Below are 26,398 nucleotides of genomic sequence, written 5' to 3'. Positions count from 1 at the left end.
TGGGGGGGGGGGAGCCTATTTTTAACTGTTCCTCCTATTTCTTGGTGTCTACCCTTTATATTGTATTTTTCAACTTTGTTTTTCTTGCCTGCAGTTCAAAAATTATCCTACCTTCTTCAGACCTTCCACAAAATACCTACGTTATTTCCACGAGTCATTTTTCTTCCATTGCTTTTCGTTCATTACTTTAGAGCTACATTCTTTGTGCTTGCAAAGATATGTGCAGTAACATAGTGAATTAGTAAAATTCAGAAGAAAAGAGAGACCTGTACATTATTCCTAATCATCAGTCTTTTTAGCAGCTCCTAACAAAATTTCAAACTAGCCATGAACAAGATTGAGAACTCAACTATTTTTAGCTCTACATTCTTTGTCTTTATTTTCTGACCATTTGTAGTAAATGCCAAGAAAATAATGCATTGTACAGAGAGCAGCCTCCTAAAGCAGCAGTTCTCAACCTGTGGGTCGCGACCCCTTTGGGGGTCGAACAACCCTTTCACAGGGGTTGCCTAAATACATCCTGCATATCAGATATTTACATTACGATTCATAACAGTAGCAAAATTACAGTTATGAAGTAGCAATAAAAATAATTTTATGGTTGAGGGTCACCACAACATGAGGAACTGTATTAAAGGGTCATGGCATTCGGAAGGTTGAGAACCACTGTTAGTCAAAGGGAGCAGAACCAGGGGTGTGGGTAATTTGCAAAAGAAAAGAGAAGCCCAATCCTTAGATGAGGCAAGGCAATGTTATACAGAGAAGAAAATCACCTTGCTTTTTAAATGCATTCATTAAACATAAGCAGAGACCTTTTATACACATTCAATTTGTAAATTTAGGTCAAGAAAGTCTGAATTTATAGGTGAGTGTTTTTTATAAATATATAATGTTTCTTATATATAGCTTCATGGATTCTCAAAAGAGGTTTTTGTTGTAACAAGTTTTTGTGAGATTTCAAATTTGCCTGAAAGTGACAATGAGAAATTGACAATTATACTTTCTTCTAAAAGACAAAGAATGCAACATATTAGATTTGAAGATACCCATGTGGTTGTAAATTTGGCTTATTTATAGAACCAATAGATTGAGTAGGAGGATCTGTGAGTTTACAGAGATTGAAATGTAGAGCATATAACCATGCAGAAAGAGCTTTTGTAAACCCCGAAGCTACTTTTGCAGATTATGCTGCAATTGTGGTTTTATGGGAACTGGGCATAATTGGTCATCAGCACAAAAAGCTTATTGAAGGCTTGCTTTAAAAGCTTAAATTTGCTAGGTTGGATGTATATCTGTGCATCAGACAGCAGTTTTAATGCCTTCGCACAGCAATATTTTTTAGGCTGAACAACAGAGACACGTCTAGAAGAGGGCCTGATGTGTAGCACTGCTGGGAGTTGGCAGTCTCTCAGCAGGGGAACTTCATTAAGGGCCCTTCTGCACTTGGCTTTCAAGGTTCGCTGCCAGATCGCCTAATCACGCCATTGCCGTTTGTTTCTTCTTTCTGCATTTTGCTTTTTCTTGGGGAAAAAATTTTAACTTACAGGAACTTTGCAAGAATAATACAAAGAACTCCCATACACACTTAAGTACTCACACCCAGTTGTCATATCTTCCTTATATCCCTCATTCTCGAATGGCTCTTCAGTAGTTTCTTTATTTTCATGACATTGCTATGCTGAGGGCAGGCATTTGCTAGAATGTTTTTTAATTTAGGTTTATCTGATAGTTCCTCATGATTAGACCCATAGTATATATATGTATTTGATTTATCTGGACTATCATGAAAATAATTCAGTGTTTTTCTATTAGGTTTCATACAGTATTGATACTTTCAATTTTGGTGGTATCAAATTGATCACTTAAGAGAATGTCTGCCATGGTTTTCTACTCTAGAGTTATTTTACCCCATTTTTATTTACTAAGTATTTTGAGACTGCGTGTAAAAATTCTATTATTTAATCTACTTTTACCCTTACTTAGCATCCGTTGAGGTTTCTTGCCTGAATTAATAATTTACTCCAGTGGATGACAAATGATCTATACTAATAAAAGGGTAATATGCTAATCAGTCCAGATAGACCGGACATCATTCCGCATGTCCTTCCTGACAAAGCCGGGGTCGGGGCGAAGCCGGCCCGAGTCCCCAGTGCCTGAGACAGGCCCCGGGCAAAGCTGGCCAGGGTCCCAGGTGCCTGCAGCCAGCCAGAGGGAGGGAAGCCCAGGTCCCAGGTGCAGCAGCTGAGGCAGAGGTGGTTAGGGGCAATCAGGCCTGCAGGCGAGGGGTTAGGGGTGATCAGGCAGGCAGGCGAGTGGTTAGGGGTGATCAGACAGGCATGCAGAAGGGTTAGGGGCAATCAGGCAGGCAGGCAGAGTGGTTGGGGCGATCAGGCAGGCAGGCAGGCAGGTGAACGGTTAGGAGGCAGTGGTCCCGAATTGTGAGAGGGATGTCCGATTGCCAGTTTAGGCCCAATCTTGCAGAAATTGGGCCTAAACCGGCAGTCAGACATCCCCCCAAAGGTCCCAGATTGGAGAGGGTGCAGGCCAGGCTGAGGGACCCTCAACCCCCATGCAGGAATTTCCTGCACTGGGCCTCAGTTTTTAATAAGATTATTTCTTCTACATTGAGGCCCTGGCAATCTACTTTAAGAAAGATATTTCTCTTTTCATCTCTCTCTCTTTAAATTGTGTGGACTAATGGATTACTATTTAGGGGCAAAAGGGTAGGGGAAAAATATGTTTACAGTTGTTCATATGGAAAATAATGCAATAATTAATCAATAATAGCACAAGAATAAAATCTGTGTTTCATGAACTCACAACTGTAAACCTCCTTTTGCCCCCTGTATTCAATGGAACATAGTCTACCGATATTACTATTTGTTTTGATGCTTAAGTTTTCTTTGATTTGGCCACTGGAAGCCCCTTCAAGCTGACTTCTTTACCATTGTTTTTTGAGAATGCCCCCCTCCCTTTTTTTTGGCTGCAGGTGTTCTAAGTTGACCTTACCCCCTCATTACTATGGCTTCAGCTTTTATCTAAGGAGTCCTGATATTTTTTTGTACAGAAACCAAGACCTCACTGCTCCTCACTTTTTCTAAATGGATAAATAATATGTTGGTACACACACACACACACACACACACACACACACACACTTCTTTATATCATTACTAGAGGCCCGGTGCATGAATTCATGCACCAGTGGGGTCCCTTGGCCTGGCCTGTGGGATGGACTGAAACTGGCTCTCTGACTTCCCCTGAGGGGTCCCGGATTGCAAGAGGCACAGGCCATGCCGAGGGACCCCACCAGTGCACAATTGGGGCCGAGGAGGGGCACCGGAGGTTAGCCTGCCAGGGAGGGACCATGGGAGGGTTCCAGGGCTTGTCCAGCCCATCTCACTCAGTCCTCATTAGCCAGACCCCAGCGGCAAGCTAACCTACCGGTTGGAGCATCTGCCCCTGATGGTCAGGGCACGTCATAGTGACTGGTCTACCAGTAGACTCTCTGCCCCCTGATGGTCAGTACACATCATAGCGAGTGGTTGAGTGGCCTTAACATATTATTAGCATTTTACAGTTTGATTGGTTGAATGGCCAGCCAGACAATGGGACACTTAGCATATTAAGCTTTTATTATATAGGATTTATCTCATTATCTATTACTATCTGTAATAATAAAATAGTAATATGCTAATTAGACCAGACAGCCAAATGACCTTCCAATCAACCTTCCAGACGAAGCCGGGGCTGTGAGGGCTGAGGCAGCCACTGCGGCTGCAAGGGCTGTGCCCCTTGCATGAATTTCATGCATGGGGCCTCTAGTATATAAATATTGTATCTGGCCTGGGCCCTGACTGTCATCTATCTGCCTTCCACCAGGAAGGAGAGAAGAAAGCACACCTATTGCTGGTTCTAGAAAGATATTTGCTTTTCATTCCATTTTGTTAGGTTTGTGGAGCAGGAGCTACAAGCCCATTCATTAATATTGTTGACTCAAACTAGTTCTATTGTACCAACATTTATGACTATAATCATATCAAGACAAAGCCACAGGGAGATTTTTAAAAATATAAATCAATATATAAATCCATATATATAAAATTTGAAGATTGATAGTATCTGGGATTTATTGCTGAGTTCCTTTAAATGGCACATTAACTAATAGTTTCTTTCTCTTACCAGTAAAACTTAAGTTATAAAGATTAAAATTTAGTATAGACTAGTGGATATTGTCACATTCAAATATTGTCTGTTATTAACTTCGTGACTGAGCTAACTCTCAGCTAAGGGAACCTGAAATGTAATAAAATACTCAGTGTCCAGAGGCATTTGGAAGGAGTTCAATTGTAGGGTAGTGGTTAACAGAATAGTATTTATAGGTTTAAGTATAGCTTATGTATCTACCAGCTTCTTATGTAGGGCAAAACGTTAAACTTCTAGAGGCCTTAATTTATCCATGGCACATACATTGCAGGTATCTTAATACATTCTGGCTACTGTAACAAAAATTCTATATCCTGATTGGCTTAAACAACAACCATTTATTTCTCACTTTCTGGAGGCTGGGGAAGTCCAAGATCAAGTGCTGGCAAATTTGGTGTCTGGTGAAGGCCTTGCTTTCTGGCTCACCATGATGCCCTTCTCACCTGGCAGAAGGGACAGGGGAGCCCTCTGATTGCCTGTTTTATAAAGGAACTAATCCCATTCATGAGGGCTCCACTCATAATGACCTAAGCACACCCCAAAGGCTGCACCTCCAAATACCATTACATTAGGTCTCAGCATATGAATTTGGGGGGGAAATCATTTAACCATAGCAGCAGGATGGTTGTGAAGTTTGAGTGACATGCCATAAGTAAAACACTAGGCATAGTACTTGGCACATAGTAAATACACAGTAAATAAACAGGAAACAGCTTTTGTGTTAATCATTGGTGAAGTCTAGACTTTTAACCACTACAACTCAGTAACAGACACTAGCGCAAAGGGCCTGGCTTATTCGAACTCTAACTAAATTAAATGGAATTGTCGCAATGCTACATCTTATGGTTGTAATTGGTACTCGTAACATGCCAGCCATCTCGTAAATGTGCAGTAAGGTAGTGTGTGCATGCCTGCCTCTGCTGAATATTTTGAAGGACCATCATGATGCTCACTTTTCTTTTCTAGCAAATATGAGGGAATTACAGTGTCAGTTTATGTGAGAGCAGTGAATGATACCACTGCAATATGTCAAAGTGCACCTTATGATTAGAGAATACCATTGATTCTGAAGTCTTCATAAATTGTTTCATTAATCAATCCCCACACCTTTTATCTTACTGGAATGAAGCACACCCCAAACAGAAGACCTGCTGGGAGTGTTCAGATAGCTAACTGAACCTCTTTGAGCATGTGTATAAATTTTACATCTTAACCAGTTAGCAATGAGTGTCCAGCTAGATAGCGGAGTTAAAACCTGACTCCAGCCGAACCGGTTTGGCTCAGTGGATAGAGCTTTGGCCTGTGGACTCAAGGGTCCCAGGTTCGATTCCGGTCAAGGGCATGTACCTTGATTGCAGGCACATCCCCAGTGGGGGGTGTGCAGGAGGCAGCTGATCGATCTCTCTCATAGATGTTTCTAACTCTCTGTCCCTCTCCCTTCTTCTCTGTAAAAAATCAATAAAATATATTAAAAAAAACACACAAAAAAACCTGACTCCAAATAATGAGGTAGAAGTCCTGGTGAAATGGCTGGCTGTGACCTGTGTAGAGCCGAGATCAGGGCCCATTTAGATGTGTATACAAATCAAAGATGACTTCTACGTCCTTTTTGTAATTATTTGAAGTCTACCTCTTCCATGTTCTTCATCACTAATGTCGGTAACTCATATAGGGAATACCATCGGAAATACACTAAAGAAGTTAAAAACAATGTAAATCAGATGATATCTTGTGACTTAAACCAAAATCACATTAAAAGGTGAACCAACCAGAATTATGCACTGCCACATAAAAATAAAATAAAACAATGGCTTCTAAGACATGACCAAGCTGTCAGAAGCATGAATCCTTTTTATAAAGGAGCGTCTCAGACAGGGGATGTAGGACTCAGCCAATGGAATTGAGTCCTCGGTCTCATATACAGGGGAAGATAGCCACAGTCAGCTCCTGAGGAATACTCTCTAGGATGCTTTTTTCTTTTTCTTTTCCTTTTCCTTTTCTTCCTTTCTTTCTTTCTTTCTTTTTTTTTTTTTTTTTGAGCAAAGCAAAAACTCAACTCCCAAAATACTCCTTTGCTCTATACGGATTTTCCTAGAGGGAGATACTGTGAATGTGTATAACCAGCGTGGCCATGAGCACTCAGGCTCCTGTGACAGCCGTGGGTCTTGTTCTGATAAGAATTGCTGGCACTGGGCTTAGACAGCCATCTCAGGGAACCACTTAATGTGACTCAGCTTCTGTGAGATCAGTCAGCGAATACTGAGCCTGCATGACTCTAAGCCAGCCCTGGCTCCCAGCCAGTGCGCCAAGGCACCAAGACTCCAGGCTTCTTGGCAGGCAGCCAGTAAGCTTTCTCTGGGGTCTCTAATCTCATTACATACTCTCCATTTAAACTTATTCAGCGAGTAATAAAAATCCTAGAAAACTTCAGAGGACTTTCCCCCCTTCCTTTATAGACAGCGGGCTAAGGAAGGCACCGAGGCCCACAAGAAACAAGCCCAAGTGAAATAGAATACAGTAGACTTCAGAAGTCAGTGGGGAGGGGCAGGGAAATTCTCCTATATTCAGACAGCTTTGGAGTGCCCCAGTCATAAAGAAAGGCTTACTTACCTCTATAGGAAACTTTTATATGCCGACTTCTTATAATAAAGAACTTGAATGAGTCCCTGGTAACAGCAATTGCTATTTGTTTCTGTCTTCTTGGTTAATTTCAGAGCACATTCAGAAAATGAAGGAACTTCTTTATCATCTGCTGACTCCTGTACCAGTCCTACTAAGATGGATTTATCATACAGCAAGACGGCTAAGCAGTGCCTAGAGGAGATATCTGGTAAGTAACCTGATTGATGGGTGGGTCAAGCCTCAGAATTTTTGAAATATCTCCCTAAGTCTTTTATTAAAATCACATTTGTGCTATCTTATTCCTCTTGAGTGTAAATGGACTGTGTACATCTCATGCTTCACAGATTCTTAGGTATTTGGTTGTTCTGTTTAGGGTGATCTCTTTGTGAAGATTTCTGTAGAGAACAGTAGTGCTTTCAGGGCCTGGTATTTTAAGTAATTGTTGCCCTTGGTCAAATTGAATATAATAAGAGAAAACCTAGAGGATGTTCTGTTGTTAATAAGGCAGCCCTTGGATGTATTTAGACTTTTTAAAAATATTGAGGATCAGGTGTCAGTGTTCGTTTTTCATGACCAATACAACCTGCCCTATCTTCAGTTCTGTACTGTTGAGAACATTGCAAATGTGTGTTATGGAAAAAATCTAATTATGGAAATATTGTTAAATATATGAATAATGTAAGAAAACAAATACATATACATACCCTAGACACAGTTTGTCAGATACTTAAGTGTATAAAACAGAATTCTCAACTTTAGTCTAATGCTTTTCCTAGGATCCATAAGCCTAAGCATATATGGAAAGCCTTTGGTGTAATTTTATTACATACTAGAGGCCTGATGCACGAAATTCGTGCAGGAGTAGGCCTTCCTTTCCCTGGCTGCCGGCACCAGCTTCCCTCTGGCACCCGGGACCCAGGCTTCCCTTGTAGCCCCGGCTTCATCCAGAAGGATGTCTGGTCTAATTAGCATATTATATTGTTATTTTTTATAGATAATTTGGTACATGAGTAACTAAGTAAGCTCTTAGCAAAATATACTGCTCCTAAGGGGAAAGAGAGTTTAAGAACATTTTTATCTGTTACTAAGCATAAGGATGCATGGGAGTAGAGATATGTCTGTTATCCCAAAATATCTCTGGCTCAGCCCTTTTATATTCCAAAGCAAAAACCTAAAATAATTGCTTAATTTAAAATATTACTGTAGTACTCCAAGGATGCAGAGTATTGCCCTGAAGCTCATGAAAGTAACCATATCACAAATTTGGGGGTTAAGAAACCTCCTACCTGGTCTGACCTAAAACATGTTGGCAAGCATTAGCCATCACTGCAATACCCACCAATGGGTATTACAACAATAACAGCACAGCATCCCAAGATTCCTTTTGGAATTAACACCAGTGGTCTCATTTAGGCATCAGAGGTTTTGTGTGACTATTACAGAGGGCCATGGCAGGAGAAAGGTAGAAATGGTGATGCCAAAGCATAGCTATGGGGTTGGAATTTGTAGATTTTCCAAATACTTGGGGCAAGTGTTGCCTTTACCATAGCTCCAATAGCCCTAGGGGCAAAATGATGATGCATATCCACATTGAGACTAGATATTTTTTAAACCTAGTGTGGCATGAAGATACATATGCTTCATGAATGTATTTTTTCATGAATGTCATCAATATGCCTATAAAATATTAGAGTTCAAAAAATAGATACAGAGGCAAAGCTGCTTCAAACAGACTGTCAAACTGCAGCAGGAAGGCCGGGGTGGGTAGGGGGGCAGAAGGGGGTGGTAAGAGATCAACTGAAGGACTTATATGCATGCATATAAGCATAACCAGTGGACATAAGACACTGAGGGGTAGGGGAGGCCAGGGGATTGTCAAGGGCGGGGGGGGAAAAGGAAACATATGTAATACCCTTTGTAATACTTTAAGCAATAAAACTAAAAATAAATAAATTAATTAATTAAATAAAATAAATAAATAAATAAATAAATAAATAAAATATTAGAATTCAAATCAGTAAGGGAAAATACTTTTAGTACAGTTTGGATACTAATCTTATGTGAATTTCACAAAGGGACATTGTTTTTTTTTCTGAAATTAATATATTTCTAATTAAATAAATAATCCCTATTTGATTTTTCTCTCATTTCTTATTTTGTCTACCACTAGATTATTTTTTTCATATTTCAGGTTAATATCTTTATTTAATGTTTTGATCTTTTAATGGGATACTACTTGAAAGTAAAATATAAACTAGACTTTAACATAATATAATAATATTAGAAAGTGTGTATATTATTTTGTAGCAATAATTAATTTACATAGAATCATGGATTTGAGTTTGTGATTTAGGTAGGAATACAATAAAAGAAAGAAAACTGCCCAGCCAGTGTGTCTCAGTGGTTGAGTGTCAACTTATGAACCAGGAGGTCAAGGCTTGATCCCCAGTGTGGGGTATGCAGCAGGCCGCCGATCAATGCTAATCTCTCATCACTGATGTTCTTTCATTCTCTCCCTCTCTATTCCTATCAGAAATCAATAAAAATATATATTTTTAAAACATAAAATAAGTGCTGAAATGAGGCTCATTTGATTGTGTACTTTCTATTATTATTTGTAGTGAAAATTTCTTTCAATGCAAACTTGAAATTTGTGGAAGGGAGATGGTACTCACTGATGGTTAGTAAGCTATACATTGAGTTCCATGATCTGAGACCTCTGGGTGAGGGTATAGCAGTGCCCAATGCTGAGAGGATGACTAGCACATTCTGAACTTCTCTTCGGTGATCTTGTCTTCTAATCCTTCCCGAGATGCTTATTCTCATGGTCGTACCCTAGATCCAGGCATCTCCAGAATCTGCAACTTCTCTATAAACTGACTTCCATGCACCTCATTTTTGCTGATTATAGCCTCCTCTCTTATCAGTGTTCTTTTTGTTTCCTTACTCTACCACTGGTTCTACTAGGTTTTCCAATTCATTGATTCCACTACCCCCCCGAATTCTGTGTATTATTTCTGCCGCCCTCTGCCCCGCCCCCGACCTAATCAGCTGAATTCCTGTGGTAACTGAATGCAATTTTACTCTTCCATAGTCCCTTACTATGTGTACCGATTAATAATAGCGGATTTTGTAATCAAAGAAAACACGATAATTTCAAGAGAAACATCAAAAGTGCTTTATTTAAAGTAATGTCCATTGCTAGCTACACATTTCCCCCATCTTCAGGTAATTTGTGGATACCATCCCAACAGAACTTTTCTTGACAAACCATTCAGAGACCCAATTTTCCACCTCTTCATATGTTTTGAAGTGCTGCTCAGAAAGTGCATGTGCCATCGATCTAAACAAATGGTAATCTGAAGGAGGAAGGTCTGGTGAATACAGTGGGTGGGTTAATACTTCCCAGGCAAGATCTTTTAACATGTCTTTAACTGGTTTTGAAGTGTGTGATGGTGGGTTATCATGAAGCAAAATTACTTTGCCGTGTCTTCTGGCCCATTCTGGTTGTTTCACTATCAAAGCGTGGTTCAAATTGATTATTTGTTGTCGGTAGTGATCAGTATTAATCGTTTCACCTGGTTTTAGAAGGTCATAATACACCACACCTTCCTGATCCCACCAAACGCAGAGCATTGTCTTCTTTCCGAAGCGATTTGGCCTTGCAGTCGATGTTGATGGTTGACCTGGATCAACCCATGATGTTGTGCATTTGGGATTCTCAAAATAAATCCACTTTTCACCTCCAGTCACAATTCGATGCAAAAAAAGACTTTCTTTCATGCTGATGAAGCAACATTTTACTGATGACTTTCCGGATTTCCAATTGTCTTTCTTTCAGTTGATGTGGCACCCATTTTCCTTCCTTTAAAATTTTTCCCATTGCTTGTAAACAATCGGAAATTGTTTGCTGAGTAACGTTTAATCTTTCTGCAAGTTGTTTTGAGTTTGACATGCATCTTTATCCAATAATGCTTGTAACTGGTCTTCAAACTTTTTCGGTTGACCTGGATGTTCTTTGTCTTTCACATTGAAATCATCACTTTTAAAGCATTTAAACCAGCATTCACAAGTATCTTGAGATGGAGCATGTTCACCCTAAGCTTCCTGAAGTATTCAGCAGCACTTTTTTTCAAAATAAAGTAATGAATTATAACTTTCTGCAAATGCTCTTTTTTTGGCACAAAATTTGACATTTTTAAGTGTAAAAATATCTATGATGTTAACACCTTTAGCAAATTTGACATATGAAGTTTTGAAGCTTGTTGTCAATACAACAAAATAGCATACATATCAAATCACATATATATCAACATATGTGTAACTCCATCTATTGAAAAAAATCCTCATTATTAACCGGTGCACCTGGTAACTTCTCACTTCGTTGTATGCGTTTGGTGAAATCAGACTTGGTTACATTCAATTCTCCACCTAGTCCATATCAGCAGTGAATGGACTTGGAGAAAACATATCACATATTGATGTCACTAACTTTACCTTCATGACTACTGATCTCAAGTGAATATTTAGTGCTTCCCAACAGTCATTCTGTATTTCTCTGGTCCATTTACCCTTTTTTGCACTTTTTACTTTCTTTTCAAACCTACATACCACATCTCCCGTCTCCCATTATTTCTCTTAACCAATGATGTTGATGTTGACGTCACTGAAAAAAAAAAATTAAAGCAGACAGAATTCACAACCCTCTGCTACCACATCTACCAGGTACAGCATGTGTACCCACTTTCTCTGCCTTTCCTTGGATTATTTTCTCTCTTTCCTCGTTTTAATATCTCCATCTCCACCAAATCATTCTCTTTAGCCCACAGGATGTTACCATCTCTTCAATCTTAATTAAAACAACAACTTTTCTTCAGCCCTTTTCCAGGTTCCCTTCTCTTTCTTATTTCTGTTATTGCCTCTTCATTCTGGCTGCTAGAGAAACCAAAGACCACATAAGCACTTGAATGTATTGCCATGCCCTACTTTAGACTGGCTCACAGGATATTCTTTCTGATACAATATGAGATACAGGAAGAGAAATGTTCTAGAAAGTAGAAAAATTAATTCTGGCCTCTGCACTGCCATTATTTAGCTGGTCGAATTGTTCCTTGGTACCTGTTTTTGTGATGTGACTGCTATGATGCTTATTAAACTCACAGGATCATTGTGAGATAAGGTTTTATTTTTCCATCCATATTTTTGGTAATTATCATCTGGGATCTTATACATGCCAGGCATGCAAAGCATTAGGAAAGCAAACGGGACTAAGATATGAGTTCCCTTATAGAAGAGTAAGAGAAAAATACACTCTAAAATGTCATATAATCAAATTGCCAGGCATATGGGAACAACTAATTTCACTATAAAGAGTTATATAGGGCTTAAAAGAAGGTCACACATGTATATTTTGGAATTCTAGTGGACAAAGAAATCAGGGAATAATATTTCAGGATGAAATAAATTCAGTGAAAATAATTGGGGGGAAAATTCTACTTGCCTTATGATTTTCATTAGTTTCTTATCATAAAACAGCATTTTTCTAACTTTATTGAGATCTTGGTAGCTCATGGGGTTTCTAATCCAGTTTCACTGCTATTGTTGTTGAACTCCTATTGCTAATAGTGTGGGGGCCTTATAGGGAGGAATTCTGTCCTGCTCCCCAGGTGAAATAGCCTGAATGAGATACAACTCTGAATGAGTTAGCCTTCACAGGATAAGATCCAGCTTTTATAAATTTTTCAAGCCCATACATTTGGGGGGAGTCTGAAAATAATAGAAAAATACAAAATACAAAATGACATATAGTGTTTAGGAAAGGGACTCAAACAGTTAGGAGCCCCATATCTTAAGAACCATGGGCTTCACAGTGGCATAACTTGAGTCTGGTGTGGTTTTGCCTGATTAGCATCCATTACCCCATCTATTTATAGCAGCGCCTTGATATTTTTTTTTTTTTTGGGGGGGGGAGACCATGGCCTCATCATTCTGTGTTCACGTGGGCCAAATGAAATTGACCCAAGCAGATCCAATCAGAACAAATGATTCCCTTCACCACAGTCACTCTTTTAGGAATGGACATGTGACCCAACTCAGTTCACTCAAAACCAATCAATCTCAGACTTTTCCTGAGACTATTAGAAAAGAGACACTGGATGTTTTTCACTAGACCTAAAGATAATAAAAATAAAGCTTGGAGCTGCTGGTGGTTACCTTCTCATTCAAGTGAAACAAACATAGCGGAGACATAAGAGAGTGAAACCGTGAGTTCAAGGTCATTGTAGAAAATGTCTGACTGAGCTCCTGAATGAGGCATCTGAAACTATCCCTCCCACCTTCCCTTCAATTTTCTGTTATGGGAAAACCTTTTTATATTTAAACAAATGTAAATAGTATTCCTATCGCATAACCTGAGAGACATAACATGGAATGATGTGTGATACTATTAAGGAACAAACTTGAGGCAGATTTGTTAGAAGGATTCACTAAGTTATCCGGGAAGCTTTGCTGTTCATATTTTCAACTGAGCAGTAACCCAGGTGAAGCCATGAAAACATAGTGGAAGTTCAAATTGTAGTTAAATTATGGTGTGAAGATAAACGTCAGAAATGAGGGACACACAATAAAATGGCATACTGGAAAAAACTCAAAACTTTCGCAAGTCTTACATCCCTCCAAAGTCCTTATATATATCATTCTATTTCTTATTATTTGTCATGTTCTTAGGAAAACTAGTGATATTTACCTGATCTGAACATGATGGTTCTGATACCATTGTAATGACCTGGTTATTAAACTGGAAAGAAGCAAAAGAAAGCTACAATTTAGATGCATGCCCATTATGGTCTAGGTGACGTGGGAAGGTGCTTGTCTGTCAGCCATACCTGGGAGCAGGGCATTGGCCAAAGTAGGCCTGTCCACTGCAAGCATGGGAAAATTTGATATTTAAGTCTCTCACTGCTTGCGGGGCTCTCACGCTCTGCACTTGCCCACATGGCTCATGGCCATGTGGACCCCACACACAATGAACTAATGGACTAACTAGCCTGATGCTACAGGGCACCCAGCTCCACCATGGAATGGAAACTCCGGACACTGCCTTTGCTTGTAGCTCTACTGAAGCCCCAGCTACACATTTTCCAGGACAGGCTTAAGGAAAATGGGATTTTAAAAACTGAGGAATGTAATTTCACGCAAATAAAAGCCATTCATTCTCCCATGCAAGTCGTAGAACATTCTTTTTCTCAAGGTATTGCAAGAACCCCCCTCCCACTAGTGTTCAGAGAAGTTCCCTTTATGCAGTCCTCCACTAATGATAACATACAGTGAAATGCATTATGTAATGTGTGGCAAGTAGTGAGTGAGATTCTTGCTTCCAGCCTATCCTTTTAAGATTCATGCCATCACCTTGATATTACAAATCTGGCTGAATTGACAGTTCAGATTTTACAGCTTTGGCTTGGGTTTTATTCTCACATTCATTGACAAAAGGAATCTGGCCCCAGAGACCATCCCTTTCATCCAATGCCAGGAGATCCTGCCAAATGTAAAGTGAGCTTTATTTTTCATTCCACTAGAATCATTCAAGAAAGTTTTTAGATTTTTTTTCTACATAGGTTCACACTTGCCCTTTTTTGCATAAGATCATCTGCCAACATGTATGACATTTGTTTAATGCACTTTTAACCTTTATCTAGAATTTATATTCAACTGAAAAACATTACTAGATGCCAGACTGGCTCAGTACCACCAAAGCTGGCTTGTCATTTGTAAAACAAAAATAATAAAATAAGTGGATGAATTCAGGAAATCATTTTAAAAGTGAGAATTTCATTTAAATAGAGAGATAAGCTAATGGTTGCATGTATTATTTCTGACCTACCAGACTTCTTATTGAATAATGAGAAATATCTGCTATTTGAGACCCTTGTATATAGTCACTTAAGTTGCCTTTTACTTGAATGCTTAGAAAGATTAAGAAGATTGAGTTGGGGTAATTTCAGTCAGTTTAGATCTTTTACTTAAATAATCACTTTATAATTATGTTTACTAAAGAGCTGAAAAGATTTCCAATTCAGAACAGAATAGAAACTTTAGGTCTATTAGAAACTTTACTTTGTTTCAGGTCTTGACAAAATTAGAGTGATTTGTTTTTTCGTATTGATTGGTCTTATTTGTCTCCTATGCATTTAGGCTTCTTCTTTCACCTACATCCATTTGTGCATGTGAATTCAAAGAAGTATAAATACAACACTCATGTATAAATATACACCCAAAGTAAGCAGAAATAGCTGCCTCTAGAGAAGCAGTATGTGGGTTCTTTGCTATTGTTCAGGGTATATTTATGAACTGACGTATTTTCAGGGTGAAAAACTACTGTGATTACATATTGACAACAATATCTTTAAGCAAAAAAAATAAAATAAAATGCTATTTTGATGTTTTCTCCATTTGGGTTATTTCTTTAAAATAACTAGCCCCTCCTTACTTGCTCCATTAGACCTAGCCAAACCCTTTCTGGATTGGCCCTGCAGGAAGATTATATTTTCTGCCCCATTGAGTCAGAGTGGACCATGTGATTTGATTTGGTCAATGAATGTGAGTGGAAGTGTGACATGGGCCATTCCCAAGCAGAAGCTTTAAAAGCCATTGCTTGGATTGCTCGTTTCTTCCTTCTCTCACAAGATTAGCATGTCTCTGAGGGTACCCGGATCAAATAGGCAGGCTGCATAGAATGGACATGAATGTGCATCTTTGTTTTGTTTTGGTTTGGTTTTTTTTGTAAGACACTGAAATTTGTAAGTTTGTCAATACAATATAACTTAGTCTAAACCAGAATTTCTCAACCTTGGCACTATCCCCATTGGAGTCTGCATAATTCTTTATTTGGGGGGGGGGTGTTTCCTGTCATGTAGGATGTTTAGTGTTTAGCAGCATCATTGGCCTCTGCCATTTAGATGTCAGGGACATCACACATAGCAGATATGACAACCAAAACTATCTCCTGATATTGCTGAGGGAGCCAGTTAAAAATCACCCCCAGTTGAAAAACACTAGTCTTAGCTTAATAGTTCTCAAAATGGGGTCCCAGAGCCAGCAATGTCTGTATCACCTGGGAATATGTAAGACAAGCAAAGTCTCAGGCTCCTTCCAGACCCACTGAGTGAGGAGGGGTGGGGCTGAGGCCCAGCAAGCTATATTTTAATAAGCCTTCTAAGAGGTGTGAACATTAAAGGTTAAGAACCACTGGCCTAAGAAGGATGGTACACAAGCACCCTTGTATAAACAAGGGCATAGTTATTGCTTTTACTAATATACACAGAAAGTTAACTGTATTGACTTTTAAAGCATAAGGGTTCACTGGTTGTGAATCTGTAAGACTTTAGAGTACATGATAATATACCAGTGCAATACCTTTCAGACAAATTGAAGTTTTAGAACTTCACCAAATTTACCATGGTCTCACAGCCTAGCAATTCATTGAGTCACAATAACTAAAAATAAAGAAAAATTCCTGATTAGAAATCCAAATAGAAGTGGCATTTTGATCCTTAAAAAATATTTAGAAAGCGATGTTTTTAGAACATCATTGATATAATTTGACATTTGTGTCTTCATTTTATTTGAACACATTTTATATAAGTACAATTTATTTTTTAAAGCGCTAACATTGAGAATCAGTATTTATAACTCACAGTTTTGTGTGTTTAATTGAAAAATTTTTTATCACAACTAATTGCTGTTCTTTCCATCTGATTCCCCTTTATGCATCTGTGTGGAATGGATCTAGGGATAGTGCCCTGAGCCTGAGCATAAGGAATAGTTAACCTTGCAAAGTAGATTGCCATCATATTTAAAAGTATAGGCAATATACAACAATATGCTAATTTATGTAATTAAGAGATTGGGCACTTCAAGTAGTTGATTTTTCTGAGGTGAAATATCAGAATTAATTTAATCATATTAGTGTAGACAATGATAGGGATTTATAAATCAATTACAATGACATGTGAATATTTCTATACATTTCTTCCCTTTTCCCCTCTTAATAAAGAATGCTTATGGACAGAAAACCTCAAAGACTTTTCTTTAAATACTTTCCCCTTAGCTCTCAGTAGTATACATGGTCTCTACTATACCTGGTAAGTATTTTAAAAGTTTTCCTAAAATCAGAATTTCAGAACTGTGGTATAGTACAGGATAGATGCAAGATATTTACCTTTGTTCATTTTCTGTTTTTATCAAAATATTAAAAATTTGGTTATGCGGCAGTAGATTTATGGACTAGACTAGGAAAAATGCTCAATATCAACAGATATATTGTACCTATTATGTTTTATATCACATCATTATGTTCTACACAAATGGCCATAAACTTTCAGTTTTATGCTTTGAGTAAAAATATTGAGGGGGCGGGGAACCTTTTGTGTATGTGTTTTGTTTTGTTTGCTATTTTTTTATAGAAAGAAATCATAAATTTTTTTTTGTTCCATTAGGATTTTCCTAAATAGCTCAGAATGAAAAGCCCTTGAATTTGTACAAGATGAAGTGAAGTCTTTTCCTTTAAAGCATTATCTGACAGCTGGAATGTCATGCTCCGTTTTTTAGGTCCTTTACACTCTTGAATTTGATTTGTGCTTTTACAGCACAAATCCCAACATTCAGAAGGCAGCTCTGCCTGCTTCAGCTGCCTGGAGCTAAAGAGAATTAGTCTGTCATTCTCGGTGTCGGGGAGTGAGCGCTGTGTGTGTGAGTACTGTGAGTGTGTGTGTCCACATCGGAGACCGGGTGGCCAAGAGTGATTTAAATGTGCATGGGTTAATAGCACAGGCTCTCATTCAGCCTTGGCTTTGAAACCTGTGGCATTCGAGGCTGGTCAGGGGCTTCGGTGCCGCTGGTTTAATTTAGCACTATGTTTGCTGCCATGGCAGCCAGCAGCATCCACTGCAGCAGCAAGGAAGAGCCATAGATCTGGGAATGCAGGTGGAATACTAAAATGCGAGACGCTCGTGCAGGGCTGGGCTTCAGTGCTTAATTTCTGCTCTTACGGGGCTCTGATGCAGAGGCGTACATGCTGCTCCGTCAGCTCATCGAGAGTCAGGGGCTGCAGACCTGAATCAGTGAAGGGCTGCTGAGAGGTGGAAAAAAAAAAGCGAGAGACATAGCTGGTGCTTCACCACCTCCGGTTGGGAGCACAGAAGCAAGGGAGGGAAATGCGGACCCGTCGCCCTGCTGAGACCTGCGATTGGCGGAAGATGGGAAAACGTAGTTGGCTTCCTGTGCTACTTTTCAGCTGGAGCAGCGTCTTTGGTGAACTCTTTTCTGCTTCAGATGTTCAAGCAAAATATCTGTAAGTACTGCTGATTCAGGAACTGATGTAGCAAGCTAAAGTGTGGCCAGCGACTTAATTGTGCTATCGCTCTGGAATCTTATGTGAACGCTTGAGCCTGCCTGGGCTTTTATTGAAGTGCATGTGTCAATTAAAAGCCAAAAGGCCAGATGCCATCTCAGTGCAAAGAGATGATGTGAAGTCCCATTGAAAAGAAGAAACCACCAGAAGCACCATGCAGCGGCCGGCTGAACTCTCTGTGTTTCGAGGCAAAGGAGTAAGGAGGAAGGGAGCTTGCCTTCAGAAGCAAAAGTCGCTGACCAATCTTTCCCTCACCAGTGACGGGGAGAGGAGACCCACTGTGCGCATTTCCAACTGGTTTGGAAATGCTGCCAAAGCCAGCCTGAGGGAATCCCACTATGCGGAGAGGCCCTCGCTGTCCAGGTTCCTCTCGCGGTCCGTGCAGTCCCTGTACCACCCCAGCAGCTCCGGCGCCTGGAGCCTCCTGCCTGCCAGCCAGTCAGGCAGCGAGGGCTTGGGGGACTGGTCTTCCAGGAAAGCCCTGGAAGGCGAGAGTGATGAAGATAGCCGGTCTGAGGATGAAAACGGCTCCTCCAAGCTGAGCAGCATCAGCAGGAGCTGGGCCGAGGAGGAGGGAGAGAGCTGCCTGCGGGAAGGCACAGCCCACCTGGACGAGGACGTGATCCTTACCATGCTGGGCGACCTGGAACAGGCGCTTTACACTGACTTCTTGGGTAAGTCAGGTTTGCTCTTAACATGCGGATGGCGTTTGAAGAAGCCGCACATTTGCATGAGCCTGGTGTCTTCCGTGCTTCTGACTGATGTTTTTAAAGTGTAGTTACTAAAATTTTTTTTTTTTAATTCCTTGTTTCTTGAAATTATTTTCTTTGTAAAGCTGTGTTGTGATAACCAGGGGTGAAGTCTGTTTGGAGAAAGTAAATAGGACCAATCTGCCCTGGGCGTTATTGGCCTTGGCATTCAGTACCTTCTAGACATCTATAAGTAAGTGTTCATATTTTAAGACTCCAAACATGTTTTTTTAAAAAATATATTTTATTGTTTTTTTTATACAGAGAGGAAGGGAGAGAGATAGAGAGTTAGAAACATCGATGAGAGAGAAACATCACTCAGCTGCCTCCCGCACACCCCCTGCTGGGGATGTACCTGCAACCAAGGTATATGCCCTTGACTGGAATCGAACCTGGGACCCTTCAGTCCGCAGGCTGATGCTCTATGCACTGAGCCACACCAATTAGGGCTCCAAACATGTTTTTACTTAGTCATTATTGGGGGCTTTTTATTCAACTTCTCTCGAGGGAACCTCACCCCAGGTATATAAAGAAGAAGGAAGAGCCTCGTGAGTAAATTTTCTGTATAGTCAGGTGTTTCCTCTACTGCCTCAATGGCACGTGGCCCTTGTCTAGACCTCAGTGACAAGCACCATGAATCTAGTAACACTTTAAAAATGCGGAGGCCTCTCTTGACAGCTTTACTCACATACATTTTGGGGTGTTGTTGTTTTTCAGTGGTTGGCAAAAATGCTCCTAAGTGTGTGCACTTAAACTGCTATGTAGATAATGGAACTGTTTTTATACTTTACAAATTAGGCCTTTTTGATTACATGGCTCTCAATAGTAACTTCCGAGATATGAAGATGTCTGAAGTTATTTTTCAGTTTTGTGATTAAACTTTAACTGCCAGTTTGCCACTTGCCTGAATAACCAAACGAGATACATTTTAATTTGTATGACTGAATTCAGTGCTTTACCGAAGGGTATTTACATCATAAATAGTCCCTTATTCAAAAATCCACAAGTACTAAACCATGAAACTCGTATTTTATGTCACTGTGTGTTTTCACAAAGTACTTCATAGAGGACTCCTTAAATTGGAAAGAATTGAACCCAACCAGTTATCTCTTTGTTTCTGATTCCCACAACTGATGCTAAATATAGGTTTGTCTTTATTCTTTCTGTGGGCCCTTCTGTTAGAAGATACTGTATGGGTTTTTCTGGAATCTTAGTGAGCCAGCTTTAGAAGCACAAAGCTTAGGGAGACAGCAGAGGCAATTACTGCTCAATCTTTAACGTCAGTTTGGCTTCAAAAGAGTAGCGTGTCCCCAGCTGCGGAAATGGTGGTTTCTGAATCTGAATACACCAGGTGCTCAGAGGCTGAAGATTTGCTGCTACCCCATTGTGTGATTTCTGCCATGAACTGTTCTTCCCAAGAGACCAGTGTGCAGTACAAAGGCAAGGCAGGGAGCCCTGACCCTTAAGGATCTTTTCCTTTCTTTGCTTCTTGGGAATTGTAAAACCTATGATATTCATCTCTTGCCTTTAAAATGGAAGCATTTGTCTTGTTCTAAGTACTTCTTATGTAAGTGTTTTCAAAAATGAACAGAGAGCCTCCCCAGATAGTATTGGTTGGTTGCTCTGTGAAGGTATAAGCATGCTGTGGGTGGGTGTATATAGGACACATACCTTTCTGTGCATAAGGAACTTGGAATATTACTGTTGGAGGGATTCTCTCAATAGAAGTCTGTGTATTCCAGGGTTTTTTAAGTGAGCGTCTACTGACTTTGTGGGATTATCCTCTTTAAGCCATTTTTTCCACTTATACCAGTACTCAAAAATGCAAATGAGAAAGTAGGAGGAAGAGTTTTATTCAAATAGCTCTGATATGAATAGTCATAGCAGGATAATGAAGCATCCAATGCAATTCCCTAAATACTTGATGCATGTTAAGTTGGTGGATAATTTGCAAGCCCATAGCCCACAGGAATTTCAGGGTTTCTACCATGTGACTGACTAGGTTCTGCTTCTGGCTCAAAATGGCCTCTTCTGACTTAATTTTTGGGCAGGGTTCCTTGAGTTTCAACTCTTCACTCTTGGATATCCTAATAAACCAGACAGACTAGGGACTATACCATAGCTCTATAAGAATATATTTAAAAGGTAACTGATGAGATGAAAAATTTCAAATCACTGTTGAGGTCCTCCACAAAATTAGGGTTATTTCTCAAAATAAATCAGGGAGCTGTTCTCTAAATAATAACACTTGTAACGTGGATAGTGTAGAGGACAACATTCTCTGAATCAGGTTCTTTCAGATGTAATTTGATTTCCTATTAAAAGATGACAGTGCTGGCAGTGTTAATTACAATGTGTGTAATTAAAGCCTAGAAAATAAGAGCAGGGCCACACAGATTAAACAGTCTGTCTGCCAGTAAGTAAAATTGCAGAAGCACCAAATGGAGCCAGTTTTTCTGTGCCCTGCTCACAGAGGAGACCTGACAAGCATGAGAGAGCAGTTTGCACAAACAATGACAACTCCAAGTGAGCTGCAGAATATGCTGTTCTGGAAAATGGGTGTAAGCCCTCACTATCGGGTCTGATACTTACAAGGCTTCCTTCAGGAATCATATTTGGCTTTGGGATTATGGAAGTGAGAGGGAGACAGCATTTTTGTGACTAAGTAAATTCTTCCTATGCAATTTTCTGCCAACTTTTGTAACTAAAGACTGAGTTTATTTGTGCTTTCACATTTGACCTTTTAAATTGTAATTTCCTTGGAGCATTACTGTTGGAGGGATTATTCCTCTAGACATTATATGGATACAAATTTATAGGATATTTCAGACCTGAGCAGTCTTTAGGGGTTTTGTAAGTGCATTTAAGCATATCTTGTATTTTGTAGGTCATTGAGAACATCTACTGGAACACATTTTAGTTTGGTTACTATCTTTCATGACACGAATGAAGCAGCAATTATGTTTTGCTCAATAAGTGCTGGGAGGAAAAGGTCCATCGGTGGTGCATTGTCATGAGTTGGTATCATGCCGAGACAAACCAAAGAGGGGTTGGTAAGGGTTCTGAAACCGGAGGGAAACTATGCAAACAAATAATGGAATGGATTCAAATGGCAGACTCCAAGGATCTTAGATGCCTGTTGGATTAGAAGAGGAACTTTTTTCAAGATGAAAATGTGAAAAAAAATTGGTAAAATTGAACCTCTGAAAATATAATATTCTTAAAGTGTATACAAAACAAATATTGAAAATAGTTCTCAAATATGAATGTTATTAATATTATTCCAATTGGCAAGCAGTTGAGATTCACTTAAAAGTTCTCCCAGAGGGAAGGGTATCAGCGATAGCGAACATATAACGGCGCATTCCAGGACCTTGTGTAAGGTCAGCGACTTGGACTCCCTTCTCCCTCCAAAATAGGATCATCTCAGTACTGTCCTTTAAGACTTCTCATCTCTAACCCTCGCTGAGAAGCAGAGGCTTCCATACTGTGTGACGCCTTATGAACCCAGGCTTTAGTGCTTCTCCAAATCTGCCTCTTCACCATTTCTTGTGTCCACTTTGAATAAAATCTCTTCTTTACCTCAGCCTTTCCTTTGATGTAATGATATTGTTGCTCTGCCCTTCAAGATTTTCCTTACCAAACACTCCTTTTTCTTCAGGGTTCTGCCAGATTATTTAAAAGTCAAAGGTAGACTTCTTTCTAGCCCTCTCCCCAATAGGCTGTGTTATTTTTATGAAGAGAAGGGTGGAAAGAATTTCCAGGGAGGATATGGTTAGAGTTCTGAGTTTAAACAAATGTTCATCTATAAAGTTAGAGATGGCGTGACTTGAATTAGAGCAGGAAAGGTTTATGCCATGTGCATGAGGGCACAACATTTGTTTTATGATTTCTTAAAAATAGATTTACTCTAGGGAAATTTTCCAGTACTTTCTAAGTTTGAAATCATAATGCTTTTAAGCATATTTTAATCATTTGACTAATTTGTAAATTGAAAGGAAGAGATTTATAGACTGGCAGCAGAATGGTGGTTGTCTTGGCAACCATCCAGAACGAGGAACAATGAACAGTGTAGTGATATTTGGCTGAAGAAGAAAATAGGAGAATTAGCAGGAGCTGTCTTCCAATATGTGAGTGACTGACGTGGAAAAGATCATGTCAAATTGTTCAGTTGGTTTCAGAGCCGCTGGGACACTGGGTGGAAGTTAAAGGGAGGCAAATTATTCCCGTCCTTAGAGATGTTTTTACATTTAGATGGATCTACTATCAGAAGGATAATCTTTTCCTGGGAAGGAAGAAACCTCTTGGAAGTTTCAGGCCGGGGCATCAGGCTGTCTCCATAGGCCCGTGGGCCGGATCTGGGCGTTTGAAATGAATAAAACTAAAAAAAAAAAAAAAAAAGACCGTACCCTTTTATGTAATGATGTTTACTTTGAATTTATATTAGTTCACACAAACACTCCATCCATGCTTTTGTTCCGGCCCTCCGGTCCAGTTTAAGAACCCATTGTGGCCCTCGAGTCAAAAAGTTTGCCCACCCCTGGCTAAGGGATAAGGCGAGATCGTCTCTGAAATCCCCACCCTACGATTATAAGTGTTAGACGGCACATTCGGTGTGCATTTTTAAAAATTTGGCGTGAGTACTGTGGAAGAAAATTAATAGGTTGAATATCTACCTATACTCTTACAACAGATTATAGATATGCATCTTGAGTTTCTATATGACAGTTTCCATAGTGGAATTTAATGAATGCCATTTTTTAACATCACTTTCCCTTCTCTTTTTCTTTTACTTCCATCAGCTTTCTGTTCCCTCCCCTTCCTTCCCTTTTCTTTGCCCCCTCTTAATCCATTCGCTTGAATTCCTTCCTTCTTTTCTTCTTTCTTTCTTATTAAATTTTCTCATCATTGGGCATCTTATTGAGCCTAAATTAAACAGAATAAAAGCTGTTTTCCCTACTCTCTTGTCATGTTATTATTTTCCAGACACATTAGCTTCCAGTGGCCACTGGCCTGGGAAGTATTGCATGGCCACAAACAAATGGTTCAGTGGCACCTCTGCCCCAAATGACAGTAGTGGTTGTGAAAGGCCGGCGTCTGTCACTCTGGCGGAGCTGTTTGTCCCATGCACTTTATGCACATTGTCAGTTCGGCCTATGACGTTACTGGAACTCTAGTGTCACATGTGGGTGTATGTTTTGTTCCCTGTAGAAAGTAGAGACATAATTGAAAATAAAGCTCTCCAATGCTGTAAGTCTTGGCCCATGAGTGTAGAATAAAAGGCTTAAACAGGTATTGTCTTGGCCAGATTGCATGTCCTCTGCCTCTGTGCCTCCTTCCCAGAGTTTCCGCTGCTGCCCCTGGGCCAACAGGGTCCAGGAAGAGGAGCTGCTGAGAATCGCCCCAAAGCTGGAGAAGGTGGTAGCTAGGATGAACATGGAAGGGAGCCTCCACCTTCTGAAGAAGTGGAACAGCTGCCAGATGTGCACCAGTTACTCAGACAACCAGGATTGGCGTCCCTATTAATGGGCTGGGCTAAGCACTACTCAGATAAGCAGGTGGTGTCCTTGGCCACAGTCCTCATCAAAGGCTGGAAGTGGCTAGTGGACTCCCCTAGACTCCCCAAAGGAGAAAAAAGGAAAGGAAAGAGAAGAAGCCAAGAAGAAAGAAAATGGGCTTGACTCTTGCAATTGGAAGCCAGAGGCAGGCCTTTCTCTTCCAAGGAAAAAACAAGGGGAAGAGCCCAAAAGCCACCGATGGAAGGATCAAATGGCACACCAGAAGTGGAGACCCCCAAAACAGCCAGCAGCCCCTTGAGCTCCACCTGGGCTCCCTCCATCTGCCTCCTGGCACCCTGCTCTCTCACGGGGGACTCTGTCCTGGACAGTGTGTGAAGACGCTCTCTGAGGCCTTGACGGCAGATGATAAGGACTATGGAGTCACTGTCAAGATGGCATCAGAAATCAAAGATGATATCTAACAGGAACTCAAGAGCTGAGATATGAAGTACTGGAACCATGTGCACAGCTGAATCAGCAACCTCAGGGACCCCAGGAGCCCCCTGCAGCAGGCCATGCTTCCAGCCTCGTTGCCAATACAACAGCAGAGGAACTGGTCAGTGGTGAGCTGAGGGAATTGAGGGTCGCCATGACCCAGGGGCTCTCTGTGAGCAAGAGATGGCCAATACAGGCGGCACCTACACTGACCTCTGCCAGTGCAGCAGAAGCAGGAAGAACTGTACTTATAACCAGGTGCAGCACAGCATCCATGAGCCCATGACTACCTTTGCCTTAAGCAAGGAGTGTAGCAATCTTTGGATGTTCCCCTGATAGAACTGCCAGGCAGGGTTTCAATGAACAAGGTGAGGAAGAACTAAGAGAAAGCACTAAGCCATTATAACTGGAGAAAAAAATTAAAATTAAAATGGAGGTGAAAAAGATATTTTTCTTATTAGAAAAGGTTTCCATGCTATTATCTTATCTCAGAGTCCAAATGTGTTCTTGATTCGTAAGGCAAGTTTGTCTCAACTATTCTGAGTACACTTAGAAGCAGGTAATTATAGAAATAACTAGGGTCTAAATAAGGTTATATTTTTAAATTAAGCTCAGTAACATGGAGTAGTATACACTGCATTTCCAAATGACTCTCTCATTTTGCAGTGATTAAGGTCATAGAACTATAAAGCATTATTGCATTATCTCCACCTCAGATTATTACTTGTAACATTATGTTTGTTTCTATTCATATTTTATTTGTAAAAAGAAGAATTATGCTTTTTAGGTGATATTATTCATTTGGAATTTCCTACCTATCATTTTACTTTTAAGGAAAAAAATTTATATTATTTATATATGTGTATAATTATTCTCAGGACAGTAAATGACAAGAATAACAAGTGAATTATTGTGTTACTTCTCTAGGTGAAGACCCTGAAACAAGGAGAATGAGAACAGTGAAAAACATAGCAGACTTGAGGCAGAATTTAGAAGAGACTATGTCCAGTCTTCGTGGGACCCAGATAAGCCACAGGTTGTTTTTTTTTCTTCTCAATTCTGCATATTTTGGGGCCAGTAAAGAACAAAAATTACCATTAGGCACTTAACTTCTTATCATGATAGAGAAGGAATTTTAGTTTTCCTTTACTATTTTCTCACTCAAACTTTACATGACAATCAGCGGGTTACTTCTCAGCATATACATGCAGACTTTTTTTCTCCTATCCACCTTTTTTTCAGTGTAATTTCCCATTCAAACTGAATTCACTACTGAAACTACCACCATCACTTTGAAGTAGACTTTTATGCCTGTGGAAGTTGCTGTTTAAATGCATCTGAGAAAGAGTGATAGAGACTTTCAAACATCATTGTAGCTAATTTCCAGAACAGGGTAAATTCAATGTTTGTTAAGAAGG

At 39.9% G+C, this 26,398-nt stretch overlaps 1 protein-coding gene and 1 pseudogene across 3 annotated transcripts in view; both read left to right on the top strand.

Annotated features, from left to right (window-relative positions):
- Nucleotides 1-26,398, top strand: part of NAV3 (neuron navigator 3) — an 840,800-nt gene that overhangs the window by 651,978 nt on the left and 162,424 nt on the right. For all 3 annotated transcript variants that reach the window (XM_036299344.1, XM_036299343.1, XM_036299341.1), the window contains 2 exons: nt 6,921-7,036; nt 25,908-26,016. In XM_036299344.1, coding sequence (XP_036155237.1) covers nt 6,921-7,036; nt 25,908-26,016 — 225 coding nt within the window. The remainder of the gene's footprint in view (nt 1-6,920; nt 7,037-25,907; nt 26,017-26,398) is intronic.
- Nucleotides 24,301-25,316, top strand: LOC118649694 (annotated as a pseudogene).

This window comes from Myotis myotis, unplaced genomic scaffold (genome assembly GCF_014108235.1).
Source record: "Myotis myotis isolate mMyoMyo1 unplaced genomic scaffold, mMyoMyo1.p scaffold_m19_p_3, whole genome shotgun sequence".
NCBI lineage: Eukaryota > Metazoa > Chordata > Mammalia > Chiroptera > Vespertilionidae > Myotis > Myotis myotis.
The sequence above is the reverse complement of the archived record's forward strand: the minus strand, read 5'-3'. Positions and strand labels throughout refer to the sequence as shown.